Genomic DNA, 21,045 nt, shown 5'->3' on the forward strand with positions numbered 1-21,045 from the left:
ACTCTAGGATTTGGGGGCTCCAGTTGGCTTGTGGACATTGCCTTCGCCTGTGGGAGGTGAGTCAAGGGTGCTGGGGACGGTGTCTGTGCACGCTTTGGGAGAGTTTTGGAAAATCTAGGCTGCCAGCTGCCCATGGTGGCCTACACCTTTAATCCTGGGATTTGGAAGGGACTCCGTGAGTTCGAGGCCAACCTGGTCTCATAGTTCTTAGCCAGTCAGAACTACACAGTGAGAACCAGTTTTAGCGCTGCCCCCCAAAAAATGAGTAAATAGAGGCTCGTGTCAGTGGACTTGGTGTCAGAGGGACCTCCGTGGGCTCTCAGAGCACCACCCGGATTTGTGGGTGCACTTTGAGAATTCTGGTGTGCACCGGTCTTTGGGAGTGGGATGTCTCAGAAAACAGTGGCAGTGCTAGGAAAAGGGGGACACTGAGGGGTCTGTGGCTACTCAGGGCGGCGCGCCTTGGAGGAAGGTGGTTGGGCTTCCTGAGGTCTGAGGCGCCCCGGCCGGCCCCGCCCCGAGGGCGGCCCGAGCGCAGCCGGAAGGGCCGAGGCTGCGGGAGGCGCATGGCGCGGCGGGGCTGGGGCCGCATCCCTGAGCCGCGCGCGGCGGCCTGCCTGGAGGCGGCGGCCGAGGACGACGCGTTCCTGCCCGGGCCCTCCGCAGCCTCCGCGTTCTTCAGCAACACATCCTCCACGCCCCACAGACGCCTGCGGCTCTTCCGTGGTAGCGTGCAAGACTGGGGCCGGCAGGCGTGGGCCGGGTGAGTGCGCGCCGCTCTAGCCACGGGTTCGAGGCCCTTCTGCGCTCACCAGCATGACCATCTGTTGGGCTTGGGGAGGGGGCTTGCTGCAGCCTCGCTTTTCCTCTTCCGTGTGAGGTAGAGATAAAAATCATCTTGCCCTCCAGGGTTGCTGTGGAGAAATCTGATAGGGCATACTGTAGGTGCTCAATAAACGCAGGGTCTTTCACTTCCTGCGCCTACTTGAAGCTGTGGTTATGCCTTGGGGGACTTGAGGCCAGCCCAGCATCCGGTGTGACCCTGGGACTTGTGTTCTTTTCTTTTTTAGGGGCTGGAGAGATGGCTCAGAGGTTAAGAGCACTTGCTGAGGTTCAGTTCCCAAATACCACATCACACACTGGGGGCTCACAAACACAGGTACCGCCAGCTACATAGGACCAAAGCCCTGTATTCAATGGTTTATTCACTCACACACACATAAACATAACATAGGATTATGTGCTTATATGTGTCTACTCGAGTTCAGGGGCCTGTGGAAGCCAGAAGAGAAAGCTGGGTCCCCTGGATCTGGAGTCAGAAGCAGTTGTGAGGGCCAGTGTGGGTGCCGGGAACCACATTCAGTCTGGCTGCTCAGTTCTGACTACCCTGTAACTCACTATGGAGACCAGGCTGGAATTAAAAGTGTGTGCCACCCTGTCCATCTCTTTTCTTTCTTTCTTTGATTTTGTCTTTTTTTAAATTTAGCTTTATTTTTATTTTTAATTTTAAATCTTTGTGTGTGTGTGTGTGTGTGTGTGTGTGGTGTGTGTGTGTGTGAGAGAGAGAGAGAGAGAGAGAGAGAGAGAGTTTTGCCTGCATGTGCACCCTGTGTGCCTGGTGCCTGTGGAGACCAGCCAATGACACTGGGGTCCCTACAGATGCTTGTGAGCCTTCATGTAGATACTGGGCATCTAGTCCCAGGTCTCCAGGAAGAGCCGCCAGTACTTTTAACTACCAAGCCTTGGCTCCAGATGTGGTATTGTGTTTTTGGACCTTGTTTTGAGACGCAGGCTCCTGTAACCCAGGCTAGCTTCCAGCTCACTGTATTTCCAGCTCACTGTACAGCCAAGGATGGCCTTGAACTTCCGATCCTCCCGCCACTCCTGAACACTAGGGTTATAGTCACAGCACACCATGCAGGTTCAGGCCGAACCCTTTGTGTGTGTTAGGCAGGCACTCTACTAGCTGAGCTGTGGCTTTTGAGATAAAGTCCTGCTCTATAGCCCAGGCTGACTCAAGATTGCTAGAGTTGCAGGCATGAGCTACCACACTTGGGAACAAGTTGGTGTTGAGTTCTTCTAGCCACTATCTGTCTGTTGAATGACGTTATTTTGTTGCCTTATGTGGCTGGGTTTGTCTTGTGTCCCTCTTCTCCCTAGCTCTGCCTCCCAGCGTGTGACCTAGTCCCTCCCCCGGGTCTTATTTGGTAGTGATACCACCTCGTGCCATGAGGGATGGATGGTTGCTTGACCAGAATGTGATGGGCTGTGGGGACAGGAAGCCTGAGGGAGCCAGGCCTAGAAACCACATCCGGTGTGCCTTCCAAACATCCCTTTCTCCTGGAAACTGAACTTCGTGGTAGCCTGGAGATCGGCCCAGGTTTTTGCTGGGTCTCCTCCCGGCTGACACGGTCCTCTGTTCTCTATATATACTTACTTAGGACAGAGACTTTTGGAAGCCACTCTGGGCACTGGGCAAGAAGTGGGCCGGGGAAAGAAGAGGAGAGGCCTGACCTTAGGGATGGGGCAAGGTGTGGAGGGGACATAAGTGTGTCTTGGGTTTGTCTGTGCCTGTTCTGTTTTGTGTGTGTGTGTGTGTGTGTGTGTGTGTCCCTCCACTGCCCAGCTCCACCTCCCAGCATCTGTCACCTAGTCCCTCCTTAGGGTCTTGATCACCCAGCCGTGCTCTCGCCTCTGGGGTGTGTCTGGTTCCCCCGCGGGCGCATGGTGGCGATCTGAGACCTAGAGGTGGCACTGCTCGACGTCAGGCCGGGGAGGGGTGGAAGGCGGGGCCGGGGCAGAGGGGAGGGCCGTGGGCTAGGAGCCGGGGAAACCGGAGCCCCGGGCGTCCCTAAAGCCCGGGGAGGGACCGGCGGGAAGTGGGTGCTCAGTTTCACAGGGCCCTTCTGCAAGAGGGAGGCAGGCGCTATGGACACACACGCGTGAGGAGGACGCGAGCACCGGGATCGTGTCCCTTGGGGGGCCACAGGGGTGGTGCCAGGGGCTAGGACACGACAAGTGTGGAGGCGGTGCCGGCGATCGCTGGCGCCTAAGGCCTGGCGTGCAGCGCCGCACACCCGCTGTGCAGCTGCCGGTCCCCAATGCCGGCCCCGACGGCGCTTGGCTCCCATGCGCTCCAGTGCAGCACCCCGAGCCCGGCCCCGACCCCCGGCCTTGGCATTGCCCCTGGGACCAGAGTCACTGACCCACTTCTCCTTCAGCGAGGAGGACACTCTTCGACACCCTCCCCGCAGATGTGTCAGGTGGGTGGCCTGCAGCCAGTTGCCTTTCTTTGTGACTTGAAGGTGTTGTTGCATGTTTGGGAAAAGAGGACCCTTTTAGAGTAGCCAGCTTCTGGGGAATCCCCTAAGAAACTTCCCACATCTAGCAAGGGACCCTGGCCCCTGCCCTAGCCTTAAAAATGTGGGTGCCTGCTGATGGTTGGGCTCCAACACTGGGTGCTAGTTTCCAGCTCAACCTGTCTACTCAAGGTTGGGGTTCAGTGGCACTTTCCATTCCCCTCAACCTGAGTGTCTAGCACTCTCCCCGGCAGCAAACGTGGGTGTCCAGCCTGGCACCTGGGCTCCATTCCCAAGTCATTGGCCAAGAGCCAGGTCCCTAAGGCCTTACATGGTTTCTCCACACAACTCCCCTGAGCTGGGGCTGTCAGACTGCAGGCCAAGCCCTGGCGTGTGGGGGAAGGTGCCTGAGAACCTAGAGGGCATTTTGAACTGGATGGGTAGAGCTGCGGCCAGGAAGTGACCTTTAAGTTGGGAAGTCCTCCATGCCTCGCTGCACAGTCTGGTCAGACACCTTGATGGACACAGACACCCGTGTCCAGTGAGAACACACGTGGCCACACCCACATTTGGGTTAAGCCAGGTCACGGGTATTTGCTGTTCTAGACGTGACTGGGGTCTCCAGGTAGTCAAGGAGAGAACCCGCAAGGGACCCATAACCATGACAGGTGAACACAGATGCTAATACCTTCAGAACAGCCTGGTATACACCTTGCTTCCCAGAAAGACACTGTCGCCTCTTGTATACACATTCCTGCAGGCAGGAAAGACTCCCCCCTCCCCCACTTCATAACCACTTGGGTCAGGGACAGCCATAGTGTTTTTGTGGTACATTCTCATGAGGTCACAGGAACATGGAGATGGACAGACACCTGGGCAGTTGGGACACCCGCCCCTCCCCCTCATGCGTACCTCTGCATGACAAGTGTGGACACACAATCACATGCTCCACGTCTTGACACCCAGTCCCACAAACATCAGTGGCACCTGGCACTGTGAGCCCGCTTCAGACATTTGCCAGAGCGACACTCAGCCTCCGTGTGACCTTCACAGAGCAAACCAGTCCTTTCCATGGACGCTTTCTGGCACCTCCTTTGAGGCAATCAGGTGGAGACAGGCAAGGACCCTGGAAGGCCACAGGCTGGGCCTCTGTTTCTGCCCCCAGAGTGCAGAGCCCAGCAGCCCCAGGTTCAAAGCCACTCCTGACCAACTTATTTAGCCCTTCTGTTTGCTTGTTTAGTAGTCAAGCTGGCCTCTAATTTGCTGTGTAGCTGAGGATGACCTTGAACCCGGGTCTTTGTGAGCTGAGCGCCAGGCAGTACCTCACCCCTGAGCCAGGCCCAGCCCTGCTTATCCTCTCTGACCTCCTCATCGTCAGGTTCTTGTTTTTTCGCTTTGGTTTTTCTCTGTAGCTTTGGAGCCTGTCCCGGAACTAGCTCTTGTAGACCAGGCTATCCTCGAACTCACAGAGATCTGCCTGCCTCTGTCTCCCGAGTATGGGGATTAAAGTTGTGCGCCACCACTGCCTGGCCATTGTCAGGGTTTTGTTTGTTTGGCTGGTTTTGGCCCGGAAAATGGGGCACTAATACATATGGGGGCATATTTAGCGCCTAGCATGGGGGCACTTAATAGCATTTGTTTGTGTTTGGCTTCTCTTTTATCACTGTATTTATTTATCTAATTTCTTGGGGTGATACATGCAGGGGTTGCAGGACAACTCTCTGGTGTCCATTTTCTCTTCCCACTGCTTGGGTCCTGGGGATTAAACCTTCACCTTACTTTCCTGAGACAGGGTCAGTTACGGAACCTAAAGCTCCCTGATTGGCCAAGACTACGTGGCCAGGGAGACCCAGGAATCCCATCTTCACCTTCCCAGGCCAGTCTGTCAGCTGTGCACTGCTGCTGGACCTGTCTCGTCCCCCAGGGCTGCTGCTGGCAGTCCAGACTTAGGTCTCCCTGTGGTCAGTACTTGACTATGTTGCCTCTTGAGATTGAAGTGAGAGTCTAGTGTAGGTCACTGTACCCGTGCTGACCAGGCCGGGGGCTCTAGTGCCAGCCTCCGCCCCTCCTCCATGTAGCTTGTGAATTTGCCTTCTGTTGAGACTTTGGCTGACTTTGGACAGGAGAGGCAGGGGTCTTTTTTCCTTACATTTGTATGTATTTTGTGTGTGTGTGTGATGTGCATGGGCATGTGTATGACGGTACCCACGTGGAGGTTAGAGGGCAGCTGTTGAGTTACTTCTCTTCCTCCAGGATGTAAGTCCCAGGGATTACACTGAGGTCTCTATGCTTGGCTTCAGTCTAGGATCAGCTGACCCCTTGTGTCACCCCAGGCTTCAGTTCCCCACACCCGCCCTCAACTCAGGGGATGTTCAGGCCTGAAGCACAAACAACAGTGCCCAAGGGACCATCTGCTTACCACAAGGCCCATGAGCTCCCACTGACGTTCACTGCTTCCCTGGGGGCAGGCAGATCTGCCACCAGGATGTCAGCTGAGAGCCCTCTCAGGTCTGTGTGGGGCTCATCCTCCCTAAACGGCAGCCTAAGCTCCTGTGTAGAGGGCCAAGGTCCTCAGTGGGAGCAAACTCAGGATATGGTTATCAGGCAGCTAGGCCCCTAGGTACCCAGTGACACTCAGGTTTCGTGTTCTTTGGGATTTCACCAGGCCCCACCTCAACAAATGGTGCAGAAGTAAGTGGGTCAGTATATACAGGGCATTTTCACAGGAGAGGCAGACAGCAAGGGTATGAGGAGGGAGGGTCAGATGGCTCAGTGGGTAGAGACTTGCCACTGAGCTCCACGGTAGAAGAGTGCAAGGCCTTGGACCTCCCAACCGCGTGGCACCAACACTCTGACACACAATAAACAAGTAAAATGTGATACAAATCAGAAACGCTGGTTGTGGAAATGCAGCCGAGAGAAACATGCAACTTAGACCATGCGCGTGGTGCAGCAGGTACTCACAGATGAGCGCTGCCATCAAAGGCAAAAGTTCATCTGTGGTTTTCCCTCCAGGGCTCCTATTTTATCATTCTTTCTCTGTGCAGCCCTGGCTGGCTGGAAACACACTTGTAGACCAGGCTGGCCTTGAACTCAGAGAGCTGCCTGCCTCTGCCTCCCCAATGCTGGAATTAAAGGTGTGTGCTACTATGTTCAGCTTTTATTTTTATTTTAAACGTGTGTGTGTGTGTGTGTGTGTGTGTGTGTGTGTGTGTGGGCACGCACATGCTGAGGAGTGTGTGGTCAGAGGACACCTTTTAGGAGTCAGTTCCCTCTCCATTGTGTGTGTCCTAGGAATCAAACCTTTGTGTAAGCTTGGCGGTAAGCCTCTTTCCCACCGCCGCCACCCCAGCTTCTCACTGGCCTGTTCATATTTCCGTGCTAGGTGTAGAACCCAGGGCTTCAAAGGCAAGTGCCTTACCACCTCCCTAGGCTTTGATTCCTTCGGATCTCGCTATGTATGTGGTCCAGCTAACTTTATACTTGCTGTCCTCCTGCGTCAGCCTCCCTCCCTGGTGCTTTAATTGTGTTGGGCTAGTTCTGTGAGTTTTGACATGTATAATGTAGCACGAATATACTCTAGTTTTGTCCTTTTCTTTCCTGTGTGTATTTCTATCATGTATGTGGGGTGGATGGGCACATGTGCCCAGGTGTGCGTGTCTGGAGGTCTGAGGTCAACATCTGGTGTCTTCTATTACTCTCCATGTAGACCCTGTAGATGCATGCCACTGCCCCTAGCTTTTACATGGATGCTAGTGACTGGGACTCAGTTTCTTATGATTGAACAGCGGTTGTTGTATCCACTGAGCCATCATCGCCTCATCCCTGCCTTGTAATTTTAATAAAATCCCTTTGAGCAGAAAGGCTGAAGGTTACTCAGCAGGTAAGAGACTGGCGGTGAATCCTCAGAACCCACATGGTGGAAGGAGAGCTGACTCCCTCAAGCTGTTCTCGGACCACCACAGGGGCCATAGCACACGCTCACGTGTGTGCGTCCGTCAGGCACGCTCACATGTATATTCATAGCGTATGCTCACATGTGTGCGTCCATAGCGCATGATCACGTGTGTACACTCACGTGTGTCCATCATGCACGCTCACATGTGTGCATCCATAGCGCATGATCACTTGTGTATGTACATCGCGCACACTCACGTGTGTGTTCATGAACAAACAAATAAGACACGCTCAAGTTTTGTGTGTCAGTCACCCATTTTTTCACGATGTACACTATTCCATAGTCTGAATTTGCTAGAATATATCAGTTCATCAGTTGCTGGATTGTTTTGGTTAGTTTGGGTTTGGTAGCTGACAGCTATTGTGGACATGTTTGTCCAGATTTGGCCTTTGGTCTTTTCAGTGGTTTTTCTGTATTTAGCCAGCCAAGTCTCTCAACAAGATTTTACTTTAAAGAAAGCTTATTTTGGGGGCTGGAGAGATGGCTTAGAGGTTAAGAGCACTTACTGCTCTTCCAGAGGTCCTGAGTTCAATTCCCAGCAACCACATGGTGGCTCACAGCCATCTATGAGACCTGGCGCCCCCTTCTGGCTTGCGGGCACACATGGAGGGAATGCTATACACATAATAAAGAAATAAATATTTTTTAAAAAAAAGAAACCTTATTTTTTTAACTGATGAGTGTTTTGCCTGCATGTATGTCTGTGTACCACGTATGTGCCTGATGCCTACAGCGGTCAGAACAGAGCATCAGATCCCTGGAAATGGAGTTACAGACAGTTGTGATCATGTAGGTGCTGGGAAATCAAACCCAGGTCCTCTGCGAGAGCAACAGATGCTTCTTAACAGCTGAGTCATGCCTCTAGTCCCTCAGGTGATTGTTTTGTTTTGTTTGAGACAGGGTTTTTCTGTGTAGCCTTGGTTGTTTTGGAATTGACTCTGTGGACCAGGCTGACCTTGAACTCAACAGAGATCCACCTGCCTCTGCCTCCCAAATGCTGGAATTAAAGGCCTGCGCTGCCACCACCCAGCCCCTCAGTTCATTTTTACAAAACTTTTCTGCTTGGTTTTTGTTTTTGAAGATAGGGTTTCTCTGTGTAACCTGTTTCTCTGTCCTGGGACTCACTCTATAGACCAGGCTGGCATCAAACTCAGAAAACCTCTTGAGTGCTGGGATGAAAGGTGTGCGCCACCAACGCCTGGCCAAAACTTTCTTGAAAGGTGTGGTCTTGCCAATGAACTCAAGGTCACCTTGTTTGCTAAAAGCTGGAGCCAAGGTTTATCTTCACATCCCCTTCCTAAGAGCTGACGTTTCGCCAGCAGCATGCCATCAGCCCACAATGCTTTTCTTTGGGTTCTCTGTACAGGCACTTGGACTGTGAGCTACTGGGACAACTTCAGATTGAGTTTTTAATAATTAGTGCATTCTTCTTTACTTGGTGGGGACATGTGTGGGTGAAAGTACAGGGGTGTTGAAGTGGAGATCAGAGGACGGGGACCATCTCAGTGGCCCTTAAAATTTTAAATTAATTGACCTTAGACAGGGTTTGGCCATATACCTAGATTTGCTTCAGATTCGTGGCAATGCTCTTGCTGCTTCAGCCTCCTAAGTGCTGAGATTACAGGTGGGAGCCAGCACACCAGCTGTGTGCGTGTGTAGAAAATAAAAGTAAAGCCGGCACCTTCAAGGACTGAATGCAAGTCTCTTTCACACTTGCGTGACACGTTCTTCACCAACTGAGCTGTCTCTCCACACGTCTAGCCTGTCTCCCCGATCTCTGCCACAAACCTCCTTGGCTTCTTTCACACCTCTTAATCTCGCCAGCACCATCTCAGTCCCCCTGACTCCTCTTCCCTCTGTCTCTTGCAGTGTGGAGGCAGAAAATGGGCCAACACCGTCCCCTGGCCGCAGCCCCCTGGACTCACAGGCGAGCCCCGGTCTTGTGCTCCATGCTGGGGCAGCCACCAGCCAGCGCCGAGAGTCCTTCCTCTATCGTTCAGACAGTGACTATGATATGTCACCCAAGACTATGTCCAGAAACTCATCTGTCACCAGCGAAGCGTGAGCAAACCCTGCCCTACTCACCAGATTCCCTAAGCCTGGCCCTGCCACAAGCTGTCCTTCCCAACAAAGAGTGGGGCATCCACCCCCCTTGTTTGGTCAGTACACACACATTGTCCTCCCCATTGAAGGGTAAGCCACCCCTTTGTGTCTTACACAGGACTTACAAGATTAGAAAGTTTGGCTGTGCCCACTAGCTCCGCTCACACCCAATCATTGGTTGCTTTCAAGTCTGGCTCTCGCTCTCCTCCGACTCTAAACAGGGTCTGTAGCTTCCCATCTAACTGAAGCTCCTGCCTCCTCTGATGGAGCACTGGGGTGACAGATGTACACCACCATGCCCTGTTTATGCTGTTCTGGGGATTGAACCAAGACTTCCTGTATGCTAGGCAAGCTCTCTACCAACTGAGCTGCGTCTCCATGACCAGGCAAGCTACCCTGAAATTTGTGACCTTCCTGCCTCAGCCCTTTGAGTAGCTGAGATTACAAGCATATGGTACAGACTGGCTCTTTTTAGTTTTCTTTCTCTTCTCTTTTGTTTGGTTCTGGGAATGATTCAGGGAGTTACATGTGGTGGGCAAGACCGTACCCCTGAGCTGTATCCCCAGCACAGCCCTATGAAGTTGTCTCTCCAGCAAACGAGGAACCCCACTTCTGGGACCCCCTTTGGCCCGCCTTTGCTTACAAGCCCCTATTGAGATGGGGGTCCCATCTACCACCTTCCTTTCTTGGGGCCCCATGTCCTGTGTATACATTTCCCACTCTGGCTTCTATGGTATGTTCCTCCTGTTGCCTTGTCCTGTCTCCTCCTTGCTAGTCCTGACCCCACAGTCTCCACCCTGAAGACCTGGTTCCTCATCTGCCCCTGTTCTTACTTCCAGGCATGCTGAAGACCTCATTGTAACACCGTTTGCCCAGGTGAGACCTCCTCCCCTCATGGGAAAGGGGCCCATCCTGGTGGTCCCTGCAGGTAGACATCTCTCCTTACAGCTGTCTCCCACTCCAGGTGCTGGCCAGTCTCCACAGCGTTCGAAGCAACTTCTCACTCTTAACCAATGTGCCCATCCCCAGCAACAAGTAAGTGGAGCTGAGTCTCCAGCATCCACACTCATGAGATAAAGTGGAGCTGAGTCCCCAGCACCCACACTCATGGGATGAAGTGGAGCTGAGTCCCCAGAACCTACGCTCATGGGTGTGTATGAGTGAGCAGCCGTCGGGGATGTGGCTCTGTGAGCAGAATGCTTGTCTCTATTCCACCCCCAGCAACCCATAAACCAGGGGTAGTGATACACACCTGTCCTCAGGAATGGAGGGAGAAGAACCAGGAGTTCAAGGTCATCCTTGGCTATGTAGGGAGTTTCAGGACAGCCTGGGCTACTTGAAACCTTGCCTCAAGCCGGGCGGTGGTGGCTCACGCCTTTAATCCCAGCACGCCTTTAATCCCAGCACTCGGGAGGCAGAGGCAAAGAAAAAAAGAAACCTTGCCTCAAAGTGGAGGCAAAGAAAAAAAGAAAAGCTGGATTCAGTTTTCAGTCCTGCCTGTGACCCCAGGCGAGCCAGTCCTTGACTTCTCTGTTAAAGCAACCCTTCTAAGACAGGACTGTGGTCAGCCTTTAGGCTCCAGCTCCAGCTCTGAGCTTCAGGTTGTAACACCAGCTCGCTAGACATATGGTAGTTAGGGTGCCCATGTTTCTCTGCTGTAAATGAAAGCTGCAGAGGGCTTTGATTAGAAGGCTTCTGTGAGAAACCCAAAAGACGACATGCAGAAAGAGTTAACACTGCCTGGTTCATAGCATATGCTCAGTCAATAAGGATGGTTCAAGTCAGGCAAGATAAGGTGCTTGCTGCCAGACCCGACAGCCCGAGTTCAATCTCTAGGGCCCACGCAGTGGAGAGAGAACTCACTCTCATGGGCCATCTGACCCTCACATGTGCACATGGTCTTCATAACCCCCCGTCCACAGGATAAATGTGAAAAAAAAGGTTTTAAAAAATAGTTATGAGGACTGGAGAGATGGTTGAACGGCTGAGAGCAAGTGCCGCTCTTGCCGAGGGCTTGGATTCGGTTCTCAGCACCTGCGTGGAGCAACTCACAGCTGCCTGTAACTCCAGCTCTAGGGCATCCAATGCTCTCTTCTGGATTCTGAGGGCACCTATGCTCACATGTTCACAAGCACACACACAGTTAAAAATAAAATTAAAAATTGGTACAGGCTGGGCATGGTTGTGCACACCTTTAATCTGAGCACTCTGGAGGCAGAGGCAGGGGGAGCTCTGTGCTTTCAAGGCCAGCCAGGGCTACAGACAGTCAGACCCTGTCTAAAAAAGGGGGGGGGGGGGCTGGAGAGATGGCTCAGAGGTTAAGAGCATTGCCTGCTCTTCCAAAGGTCCTGAGTTCAATTCCCAGCAACCACATGGTGGCTCACAGCCATCTGTAATGAGGTCTGGTGCCCTCTTCTGGCCTGCAGGCATACACACAGATGGAATATTGTATACATAATAAATAAACAAATTTTAAAAAAAAAAAAGAGGAGGGGAGAGACAGTTCTTATCTTAGGCCAGAGGGGTGGCTGGGGCTCACCAGTCCCTGAAGGCAGTGATGGCCATCCTCAGAAGCTTAAGAAAGGTGGAAGGACAGGAAATTTGAAAACATAGGATCTGGCCCTACTGCAGAGCACCGGTGTAGAATAAAGGGAATAGATTGCAGCCAGATGTGGAAGCCCTCGTCTGCCATCCCAGCGCCCAGGAGACTGAGGCTAGAGTCCCAGTCCAGTCTGTGCTATAATGAGGCCCTCTTGCAAGCATTGCCACCTTCAAAAGAATTTCGTGTCACTGATTGGAACCGCCACGTCCTCCCTCTGTTTGGGCTCGTGGGCTGGGTATATAATTCAGGGACCAGAATTTAAACAAATATAAATAAGTAATAAATACTTGGGGTGGGGCTCAGTTTGCCTCACATGCATGAAGCCCTGAGTTCTTATCCCCCACACTCCACACACAGGGAAAGGTGGTGCACATCGGCAATCCCATCGCAGAGAAAATGGGATTATGAGGATCAAGGTCATCTTTGGCTACGTAGTGAGTTTGAGGCCAGCCTCAGCTGAGACTGTCTCACAAAAAGACAAATTCAGGCTCTGAAATTCTGTGAGTTCAGAACCAGGGAAACTGGTGTTGCTTATGGAGAGGGAAGCTGATTCTGAGAGAACCCAGGCTGACATTGGAGTCCCCTTGTTTTTCAGGCGGTCCCCACTGGGCGGCCCACCCGCTGTCTGCAAGGCCACGCTGTCAGGTAGCTAAGTCTAGAGATTGGGGAAAGGCCCCCTCACCCTGGGGGGACCCTTCTCGCTGGGGTGGGAGACTGCTTGGGGACCCTCTGGGTCACTTCCCTGGACACCCATTTCTCAGAGGAGACATGCCAGCAGCTGGCCCGGGAGACCCTGGAAGAGCTGGACTGGTGTCTGGAGCAACTGGAGACCATGCAGACCTACCGCTCCGTCAGCGAGATGGCCTCGCACAAGGTGGGCTGCCTGGAGGGCTGGGTGAATCTGATGGACAAGGCTGGTGGGCAGGCCAAATCTTGGTGGATGGGCGGGGCCAGTGGCAGGTGTATGGGGTGGGTGGAGCCAATCGCCTGGGTGAAGCTTGTGGATTGGGGGCCAGTGAATGGCCTGAATCCTTCAGAGTGGGTGGGCAGGGCTGCAGGGGAAATAAAAATCCATGGGTGGACCCAATTCTGTGATAGGACCTATATGTTTATCCTAGGGCATGGTTTCTGAATGATGCCAGAGGCTTACAGGTCCAGTGTGGCAGGACCGATCCTTGTGTAGGGAAGTGGGGTGAATTCTGGCCCTAGAGCAGGACCATGTGCAAGCTAATCACCAGATTTGCGTGGTGAGCAGGGCTGAGCTCTGATGCAGGAAACGGGGCCTGTCATTTGACTGTGCCTTTAGAACAACAAAAGTAGCTTGTAACTCAGGCTTTGCTCTGAGCCGAGGAAGTCAGATGTTGGGGGAAGGTGCTGGTGTGTGTGTGTGAAGGTGTTGGTTTAGTTGTACGTAGTTTTTTACAGATGACTGTCTCTCATGGAGGTTGTGTGGTTGTATGTGGCCCTGGCTCACAACCTGTATGGCTGCTGGCTTTTTGACTATTCATTTGCAAGTGTGTTTGGAGTCATTCTGAAGGGTTGTGTGCAAGTGTGTGCCTTCAGAAGAGTGTGTGGTTGTGCACAAGTAGTCACATAATATGCTGTGGGTGTGCAGGCTGTGCTGGAGGGGTGTGTCTGAGGGTGTGAGTTTGGTCTGGGTCTGAATCTGAGAACCTCTGGTTTTTACAGTTCTGGGCCTTGGAAGGGGAGGGCATGGGGCTTCCCTGGCCAGCTATGTGGAGTGTGTGGGGCACCATTCAGTAGGCAAGTCCCCATGAATGAGAGTTCTGGGAGCTGTGCAACCCTTGTGGGCGGGTGTCTCTCAGGAAATGAGTGTGCAGGTGGGGGTGTTCTTCAGGAATGCAGAGATCTATGTGGGTGGAGGCTTGTCTGGAGAAGGAGTTCAAGGACAAATGTGTCCCTGAGGATGGGTTAACTGTCTCTAAAAGTGTGTGCATGTGTGAGAGTACACACTTCCTTGCACACGTGAGTGTTTCTGTGGTAATGTGTGTTGATTTGCACCTTGTGGGTCAGGTTCTGGGCAGTTGTTCCTCAGTCTGCTGCCTGTGGGCTCTTTAAGGAAGTGGGACTGAGAACCTTTGTGTGCTGTTTAGATGTACAATCAGGGCTCTATTGTGGCCTTGAAGCTTTGGGGTGTGTGTGTGTGTGTGTGTGTGTGTGTGTGTGTGTGTGAAAGCATTTCATTTCGGTGTCTGGCTGTATTCAGTGTCTGGTTTGAGGACGGTATGTCTCAAGACGTGTGTGGTATGGAGTGTGTTTCTTTATCTGTCCATGTCCCTGGATGAGATGTGTCCTCAGAGAGGTTTGAGGGCCTCCTTGCCTTCCCGCAGCCGCCTCCTCTAAGTCCTGCCTGAGGCCCGTGGGCTCCAATGCCCCTTTAACACCCCCCCCCACCCCCAGCACCACCTGACTTCAAGTGCAGCCTCCAGTACCGCAGTGAGAGCGCGCGCGCGCGTACACACACACACACACACACACACACACACACACAGTGCACATGCGGAGGCTCCTCAGCACAGCTTTCCTTCCCAGTACTCTTACCCTGCCTGTCCCCATGGGCACAGGTCTCCCACGGCCTCCCGCCTCTGCTGCAGAGGGACCTATCGCGACCAGGGGCAGGCAGACCATGTAACCAGGGCTGCTGCTGGGAGCGCGGAGGGGAAGGGGGCCCCCAGTCCTGCTGGGCTGGCCCGGGCCCCTCCGCGGCTCCCCTTGGAAGCCGTCCCCACCTGCCCAGCTCCCCCTAGTGCCCCCAGTGCCCAGGCATCATTGACCCAGGGACTCAGCCAAGCCTACTCTACTTGTTTGTCAGCCCAGAGCTGAGCTGAGCCTCCAACATGCCTCTGGTTGACTTCTTCTGCGAGACGTGCTCCAAGCCCTGGCTGGTGGGCTGGTGGGACCAGGTAGGGGAGTGCAGGGTCTGGGGAGGGCGGTGACAACGATGACATCAGGGACTTCTGACCTCATGGGATGGGCACTTGGCTGCAGCTGTGTTCATGTATGGGTGGGCCATATAACATGCTTTGTGGTTTCTGTGTGACCCAGGGCTGGGTTTAGATGGTAATGTCTGTGTGCCATTGTATGTGGAGTCTCACTGGGGACGGTGTCTCTCTGGCTGGGTGTGACTGACCTGTACCTGGATGTGCATGTGTCTGCGATGGCTGGGTGTCCTGTCTGGTCCTGGAATGGACCAGACATTGTGTGTTGGGGTTTATTTGTTAAATGTGGTGCTATCTGATGTTTCTTGGGGTGTGTGACCCCCAAATGTCAATGACTACTTATTGGGGTGTGTACCTTTCAGCTGGAGTATTTGAGCTATGTGACAATAGATAGGTAGGTAGGTAGGTAGGTAGGTAGATGATAGATAGATAGATAGATAGATAGACAGACAGACAGACAGAGGACAATTCGTGATTATGTGCAACTGTGTGAGATTGTGTATGTGTGTCTGTTTCCAGGGTCTAAGTAGTACTGAGAAGAGTGACCACCCCTTGCCGGTGTGGGTCACCTCCTCCTGTCTGCCACCCCCCTCTGCCTTGCCCATATGAGTCTGTCTCTGCTATGGGGTGCTGGGGCTGGGGAGCAAATGCCCTTTCTGCTCCAAGCCCAATGTCACAGAAGACGCTTGTGTGGAGGGGCATGGGGGGGCAGGAAGGGACCCCAAAACCCATTTGGGGGCATATTTCACCCATTTGTACATTATCTACCTCCTAAGGAGGAGGGGGGACTTTGATGTAATCCCCTTCCCCAGGTGATGGGACTGGGATTTCCTCGGCTCACTCATTCCCTGCATCTGGCCAAACCCTCTCCTCCCCAGAGCTTGGGTGCTAAGAAACTTGTAACCTTTCAGATTCGTCTGGGGCTGAGTAGCAGACCCCATCCTTCCCCTCCAACTCTCTCCCCACCGGATTGAGATCATGTTTCGCAACACCTAGGCCCTGGGGTAGCTCTGGGAAGGCAAGGGTTAAGGGGCCTCAGACTTGCCCCCCTTTTCTGGACTCAGCAGCTGGTTGGAGGGGGAGTTGCTAAGGAGACTCCCATCACCATGGCGACAGGAGTCTCCTGGTGTGCTATTGGTTCTGTGGTTAGCAGAAGCCCCTCCCTTCCACAGATGCTCCTCTTTGGGAGGGGGTGTCTTTTTCCTCAACTGGGAATCCTCTCCTTCCAAGTTAGGGCAGTCCCCCTTCCAGAGCCAAGGAAAGGGGAAAAGCTAATTGCACACATCAAGCAGTCTAATTGGGGGCGCTGAGTTGAGAAATTGTGGAGACTTTTAAGAATTTGCTGGGAAGGGTTCTCACACACTCATGCACCCCACAATGATACCCCATCACCCGTTGTTCCTTGGCTCCTTCTCCTCAGTTCAAAAGGATGCTGAACCGGGAACTGACACACCTGTCGGAAATGAGCAGGTCCGGAAACCAGGTCTCAGAGTACATTTCCACAACATTCCTGGGTGAGTGCAAGGCAGCAAGCGGATGGGGGTGGGGAACTGGGTCAAGGGTCTCCTGTTCAAGAGCTCTCCATTCCTGAGTCCTTTTGCAAACTGAGTGAGACCACCCAATTTCTGTAGAGCCTGTATTTGTAAATATCTCAGGCTGGGAGATTGCCCTGTCATTAAAGTGCTGGCCTCACAAGGATGAGGATTTGCATTCGGATCCAAGCACTCATGTAAAGAGCCAGGGCCAAGCTGTACACATATGATCCAAGCACTCATGTAAAGAGCCAGGGCCACACTGTACACATGTGATCCAAGCACTGAGTAGATGGAGACATTGACCAGGCAATGGAGCCAAATTCATGAGCCCCGGGTTCGATGAGAGACACTGCCTTAAACAAGGTAGAGCTAGCCAGAGGTGGTGGTGGCTGCACCTTTAATCCCATCAGGAGGAGGCAGAGGCAGGAGGATCTCTGTAAATTTGAGGACACCCTGATCTATGTAGCAAGTTCTAGGACAGCTAGGCTACATATGTCTTTAAAAAAAAAAGAAGGAAACACACACACACAAGGGGGAGGGAGAAAGCAAGGTGGGCAGTGTTGGAGCAACAGCGCTGAAAGCTGACCTCTGGCCTCCATGCACATGCGTGTGCACAACTAAAATACCAATATAAAATCAAAATCTCCATAATAATTCAAATAAAATTCTTGTTTAGTTTTCATTATTTATTTATTTATTTCTTGAGACAGGTTTTGCTGTATACCTTTGGCTGGCTTGGAACTCAATATGTAGACCAGACTCAAATAGAATTCTTAAACTTTGAAAAGCCTCCAAGCGGTAGCCAGGAAGGTGGCTCAGTGGGTAGAGCCACTGTCATGGTATGCACACAACCCTGGGCTCCTTTACCAGCATAGCAGAAACCCACCCTGGTGGCACAGGCCTGTCATCCCACCACTCGAGGAAAACAGAGGAAGTCCAAGGTCATAGTTTGCCGTGTAGCTGATTGGAAGCCTTCTGGGCTTTAAAAAAAAATAAAAAGGTGCTGTCTCAAAACTAAACATACACACAGTAGGGCAAAGAGCAGGGAGTGACTTCACACACCTATAATCCTAGCGCTCAGGATGTTAAGTCTAAGAATTGCTCATTTAAGGACAGTCTGGGCTGCAAAGTTAGATGCTGTCTCAAGAAGCCCAATAAGAGAAATAGAACATCACTGACATACAGCCTTTAACTTGACGGTCAGGAGTAGAGGCAAGAAGACCCTGTGTGTTCATGGCCAGTATGGTCTATAAAGAAATTCCAGACCAACCAAGGACAGACAGTCAGATGCTGTCTCAGAATCAAGCAAGAGCATGGTGGAAGTAGAGGAGTGATGTCCAAGATTGTCCTCTGGCCTCTACGTCCACACCGCCTCGTGTGACATAAACACAGATACATAACACCTCTCCTCCCACTCACCCAACCTCACCCCCGAGACAGGGTGTCTCTGTGTAGCCGTTTGTCCTAGAGCTCACTCTATAGACCAGGCTGGCCTCGAACTCAGAAACTGACTTGCCTCTGCCTCTCGAATGCTGGGATTAAAGGTGTTTGCCACCACCACCTGGACAAATAAATACTTTTTAAAAATTAATATAAAAAATTAATATATGGTGGCGCATGCCGTGCATCATGGCACTCAGGAGACCAAGGCAGATGGATCTCTGAGAGGTCTAGCCAGCCACAAAGATAGCCTATCTTGAAAACCAAAACAAAATAGAACAGCAAATTAATCACCGGCCACGTGTGGTGGTGCACGCCTTTAATCCCAGCACTCGGGAGGCAGGGGCAGAAGGAGCTCTGAGTTCAGGCCAGTTTGGTGTACAGAGTGAATTCCATGGACGGCCAGGGCCACAATGTTTCAACAAAACAAAATAAACAGTCACTAAAAGAAGAAAACTGAGCTCTGGGGAGAGGGGCTATTGATCCTGCAGAGGGCTCAGTTTGGGTTCCCAGCACCTACATCACACAGCTCACAGCCACCTGGAACTCCAGTTCCAGGGGATCTGATGCCCTCTTCTGGCCTCCCAGGGCCAGCACATACATACACATAAAAGAAACCTTTTTTTTTTTTTTTTTAAAGTACAGATAAAAATAAACTAAGAAAGCTGGGATGGTGGAGCACATCCATAAAATCCCAGCACTTGAAAGGCTAAGAGGCTAAGGCAAGAGGATCCCAGGCCAGCCTGGTCTACCCTATAAGACCCTGTATCAAAATATGCTTCAAAATTGAGAGATTCGGAGTTTTAAGCCTCCCTCCAATAGTGAGTGTGTGGTACATCTCAGAATTCTGAGGATGCAGCCAGTGGGAGCGCAGTATGCAAATTAGGTTCTCCAAGGTCATAGTAGAGTAGGTCTGGTGGCCCTCAGAAGCTCAAGAAGAATCTCTGGGACTGGTCCCCAGGCTGGCTGTTGGTGCCAAGAGGAGGGGGGGTCATGGACCCAGAGACCCCCCTTCCCTCCCACCTACCAGCAACTCCCCTTCCCACCACCACTTCCTGCCATTATAAGGGTGTCTTCCCTAGCCAAGAAGGTCCCCTGGCTATCCAGAGTCAGCAGCAGCTCCCTCTGGGACGCCCCTCCCACCTCCTCATGTCTCATACCATGTTGTGGCCCAAACTGGGCACCAATCTGAGAGTAGTCCATAGTCCAGGACCATCCCTAAGATCCCCATGCCAGTGCGGCATCTCTCAGAAAGCTTCTTACGTGTGTCCTGGCCTCCAACCTCAGAAAAGAGCCCAACATCACCCTCAGAAGGGTTGCCTCATATCAAGTGAGATGCCCAAGGACGTTGCCAGGAGCTGAGGGATGTGGAGGAGCTTCCTTTAAAGGAGGGGGGTCTCATGCTTTATTACTTGATATTTGACAGACAAACAGAATGAAATGGAGATCCCCTCACCCACGCCCCGCCAGAGAGCCTTCCAGCAGGCCCCACCACTGCTGGTGCGACAGTCCCAGCCCATGTCTCAGATCACAGGGCTGAAAAAGCTGGTACACACCGGAAGCGTGAACACCAGTGTCCCGCGGTTTGGAGTCAAGACAGATCAAGAGGAACTCCTAGCACAAGTAGGTGGTGGGGGCTCAGCAGGGGCAGCGTTGTCTGGGAGGCCTTCAGCAAAGGACAGGTCTTTCCCTCATCTAACCCAGAGTCCCAGAAGACAGAGCCTGAGCTGTTCCAGAATGGAAGTAAAGGATGGGCAGAGGATGATTCCAGGCTTCACTCAACAGGGGTAGAGCAGACAGCCATTCATTCTAACTCATTTGGAGCAGCTCCAGTGCCCCCACGGACAGTCACCCATTATAACCCAGCACCTGCAGTGTACTGTATTTCAAGGAGACCAGTATTCCTGTCCTTACCCCAACACCAGTTGAGGTCTCACGATCAGGTTAGCTTAAGTTTGAACCCAGCTTGGGAATCGGGCCTACCTTGAGTTCCCAGAGTCCCAAGTGTGGTGCCTCACGGCTGAGATCCTAACACTGGGGAGGTAGAAGGTGAGGATCAGGCATGCAGGGTCCTCCTCCTCCACAGAGTGAGTTCAAGGCCAGCATGGACTGGAGGAGACCCTGTCTCAAAAAAAGATAGGGTTTGCCGGGCGGTGGTGGCGCACGCCTTTAATCCCAGCACTCGGGAGGCAGAGGCAGGCGGATCTCTGAGTTCGAGGCCAGCCTGGTCTACAAGAGCTAGTTCCAGGACAGGCTCTAGAAACTACAGGGAAACCCTGTCTCGAAAAACCAAAAAAAAAAAAAAAAAAACCAAAAAAAAAAAAAACCAAAAAAAAAGATAGGGTTTAAAGTGTGACCTGAGTTCAGATCCTCAGTGCCCACATAAAACCAGGGGTGAAAACAGGACAGGACAGTCCCCGGGGCTAAATGGGCAGCCAGTGTGGCCAAACCTGAGCTCCCGGTTCACTGAGAGAGACTGTCTCAAAAATTAAACACCAAGCCTGATGATCTGAGTTCAGTACCCAGGACCCCAATACGAAAAAGGGAGAAGCCACTCCCAGAAGTTGTCCTCTGACCCCTACACACACGCACACGCACACGTTAGGAGCTAGAGAGATGCCTCAGCCAGCGAGTGCTTGCTGCTGTTATGGAGGTCTCCAGTTCAGTTCTCAGCTCCCCATGATGAGGAAAGCAGGGATTCACAACTGACAGTAATCGCAGCTCCAGGGGATTTAATGCCTCTTCTGGCCTCACTGGGCACCATGCACTCAAGTGGTACATAAAAAATATTTTAAATAGGGCTGGAGAGATGGCTCAGAGGTTAAGAGCACTGACTGCTCTTCCAGAGGTCCTGAGTTCAATTCCCAGCAACCACATGGTGGCTCACAGCCATCTGTAACGAGATCTGGTGCCCTCTTCAGACAGATGGAACATTGTACATATAATAAATAAATAAATAAATAAATAAATAAATAAATCTTAAAAATATTTTAAATATTAAGAACAGTCCTAGTTGTCCTACAACTAGCTCTTGTAGACCAGGCTAGCCTTGAACTCACAGAGATCCGCCTGCCCCTGCCTGGCTTTTGTTTTGTTTTGTTTTGTTTTGTTTTGTTTTTCGAGACAGGGTTTCCCTGTAGTTTCTAGA

General features: G+C 52.2%; 1 protein-coding gene across 4 annotated transcripts in view; it reads left to right on the forward strand.

Annotated features, from left to right (window-relative positions):
* The first annotated feature begins 566 nt into the window (after nucleotides 1–566).
* Pde4a (phosphodiesterase 4A) overlaps nucleotides 567–21,045 on the forward strand; it is a 29,796-nt gene continuing 9,317 nt past the window's right edge. Inside the window, exons 1-8 of one of the 4 annotated variants that reach the window (XM_038323258.1) lie at nucleotides 567–763; nucleotides 9,127–9,318; nucleotides 10,200–10,236; nucleotides 10,325–10,395; nucleotides 12,558–12,607; nucleotides 12,724–12,836; nucleotides 16,343–16,436; nucleotides 19,324–19,520. In XM_038323258.1, coding sequence (XP_038179186.1) covers nucleotides 567–763; nucleotides 9,127–9,318; nucleotides 10,200–10,236; nucleotides 10,325–10,395; nucleotides 12,558–12,607; nucleotides 12,724–12,836; nucleotides 16,343–16,436; nucleotides 19,324–19,520 — 951 coding nt within the window. Of the gene's footprint in view, nucleotides 764–2,832; nucleotides 3,264–9,126; nucleotides 9,319–9,363; nucleotides 9,417–10,199; nucleotides 10,237–10,324; nucleotides 10,396–12,557; nucleotides 12,608–12,723; nucleotides 12,837–14,805; nucleotides 14,887–16,342; nucleotides 16,437–19,323; nucleotides 19,521–21,045 lie in introns of those variants that run through there. The other 3 variants (XM_038323259.1, XM_038323260.1, XM_038323261.1) reach the window with 3 other exon arrangements.

This window comes from Arvicola amphibius, chromosome 3 (genome assembly GCF_903992535.2).
Source record: "Arvicola amphibius chromosome 3, mArvAmp1.2, whole genome shotgun sequence".
NCBI lineage: Eukaryota > Metazoa > Chordata > Mammalia > Rodentia > Cricetidae > Arvicola > Arvicola amphibius.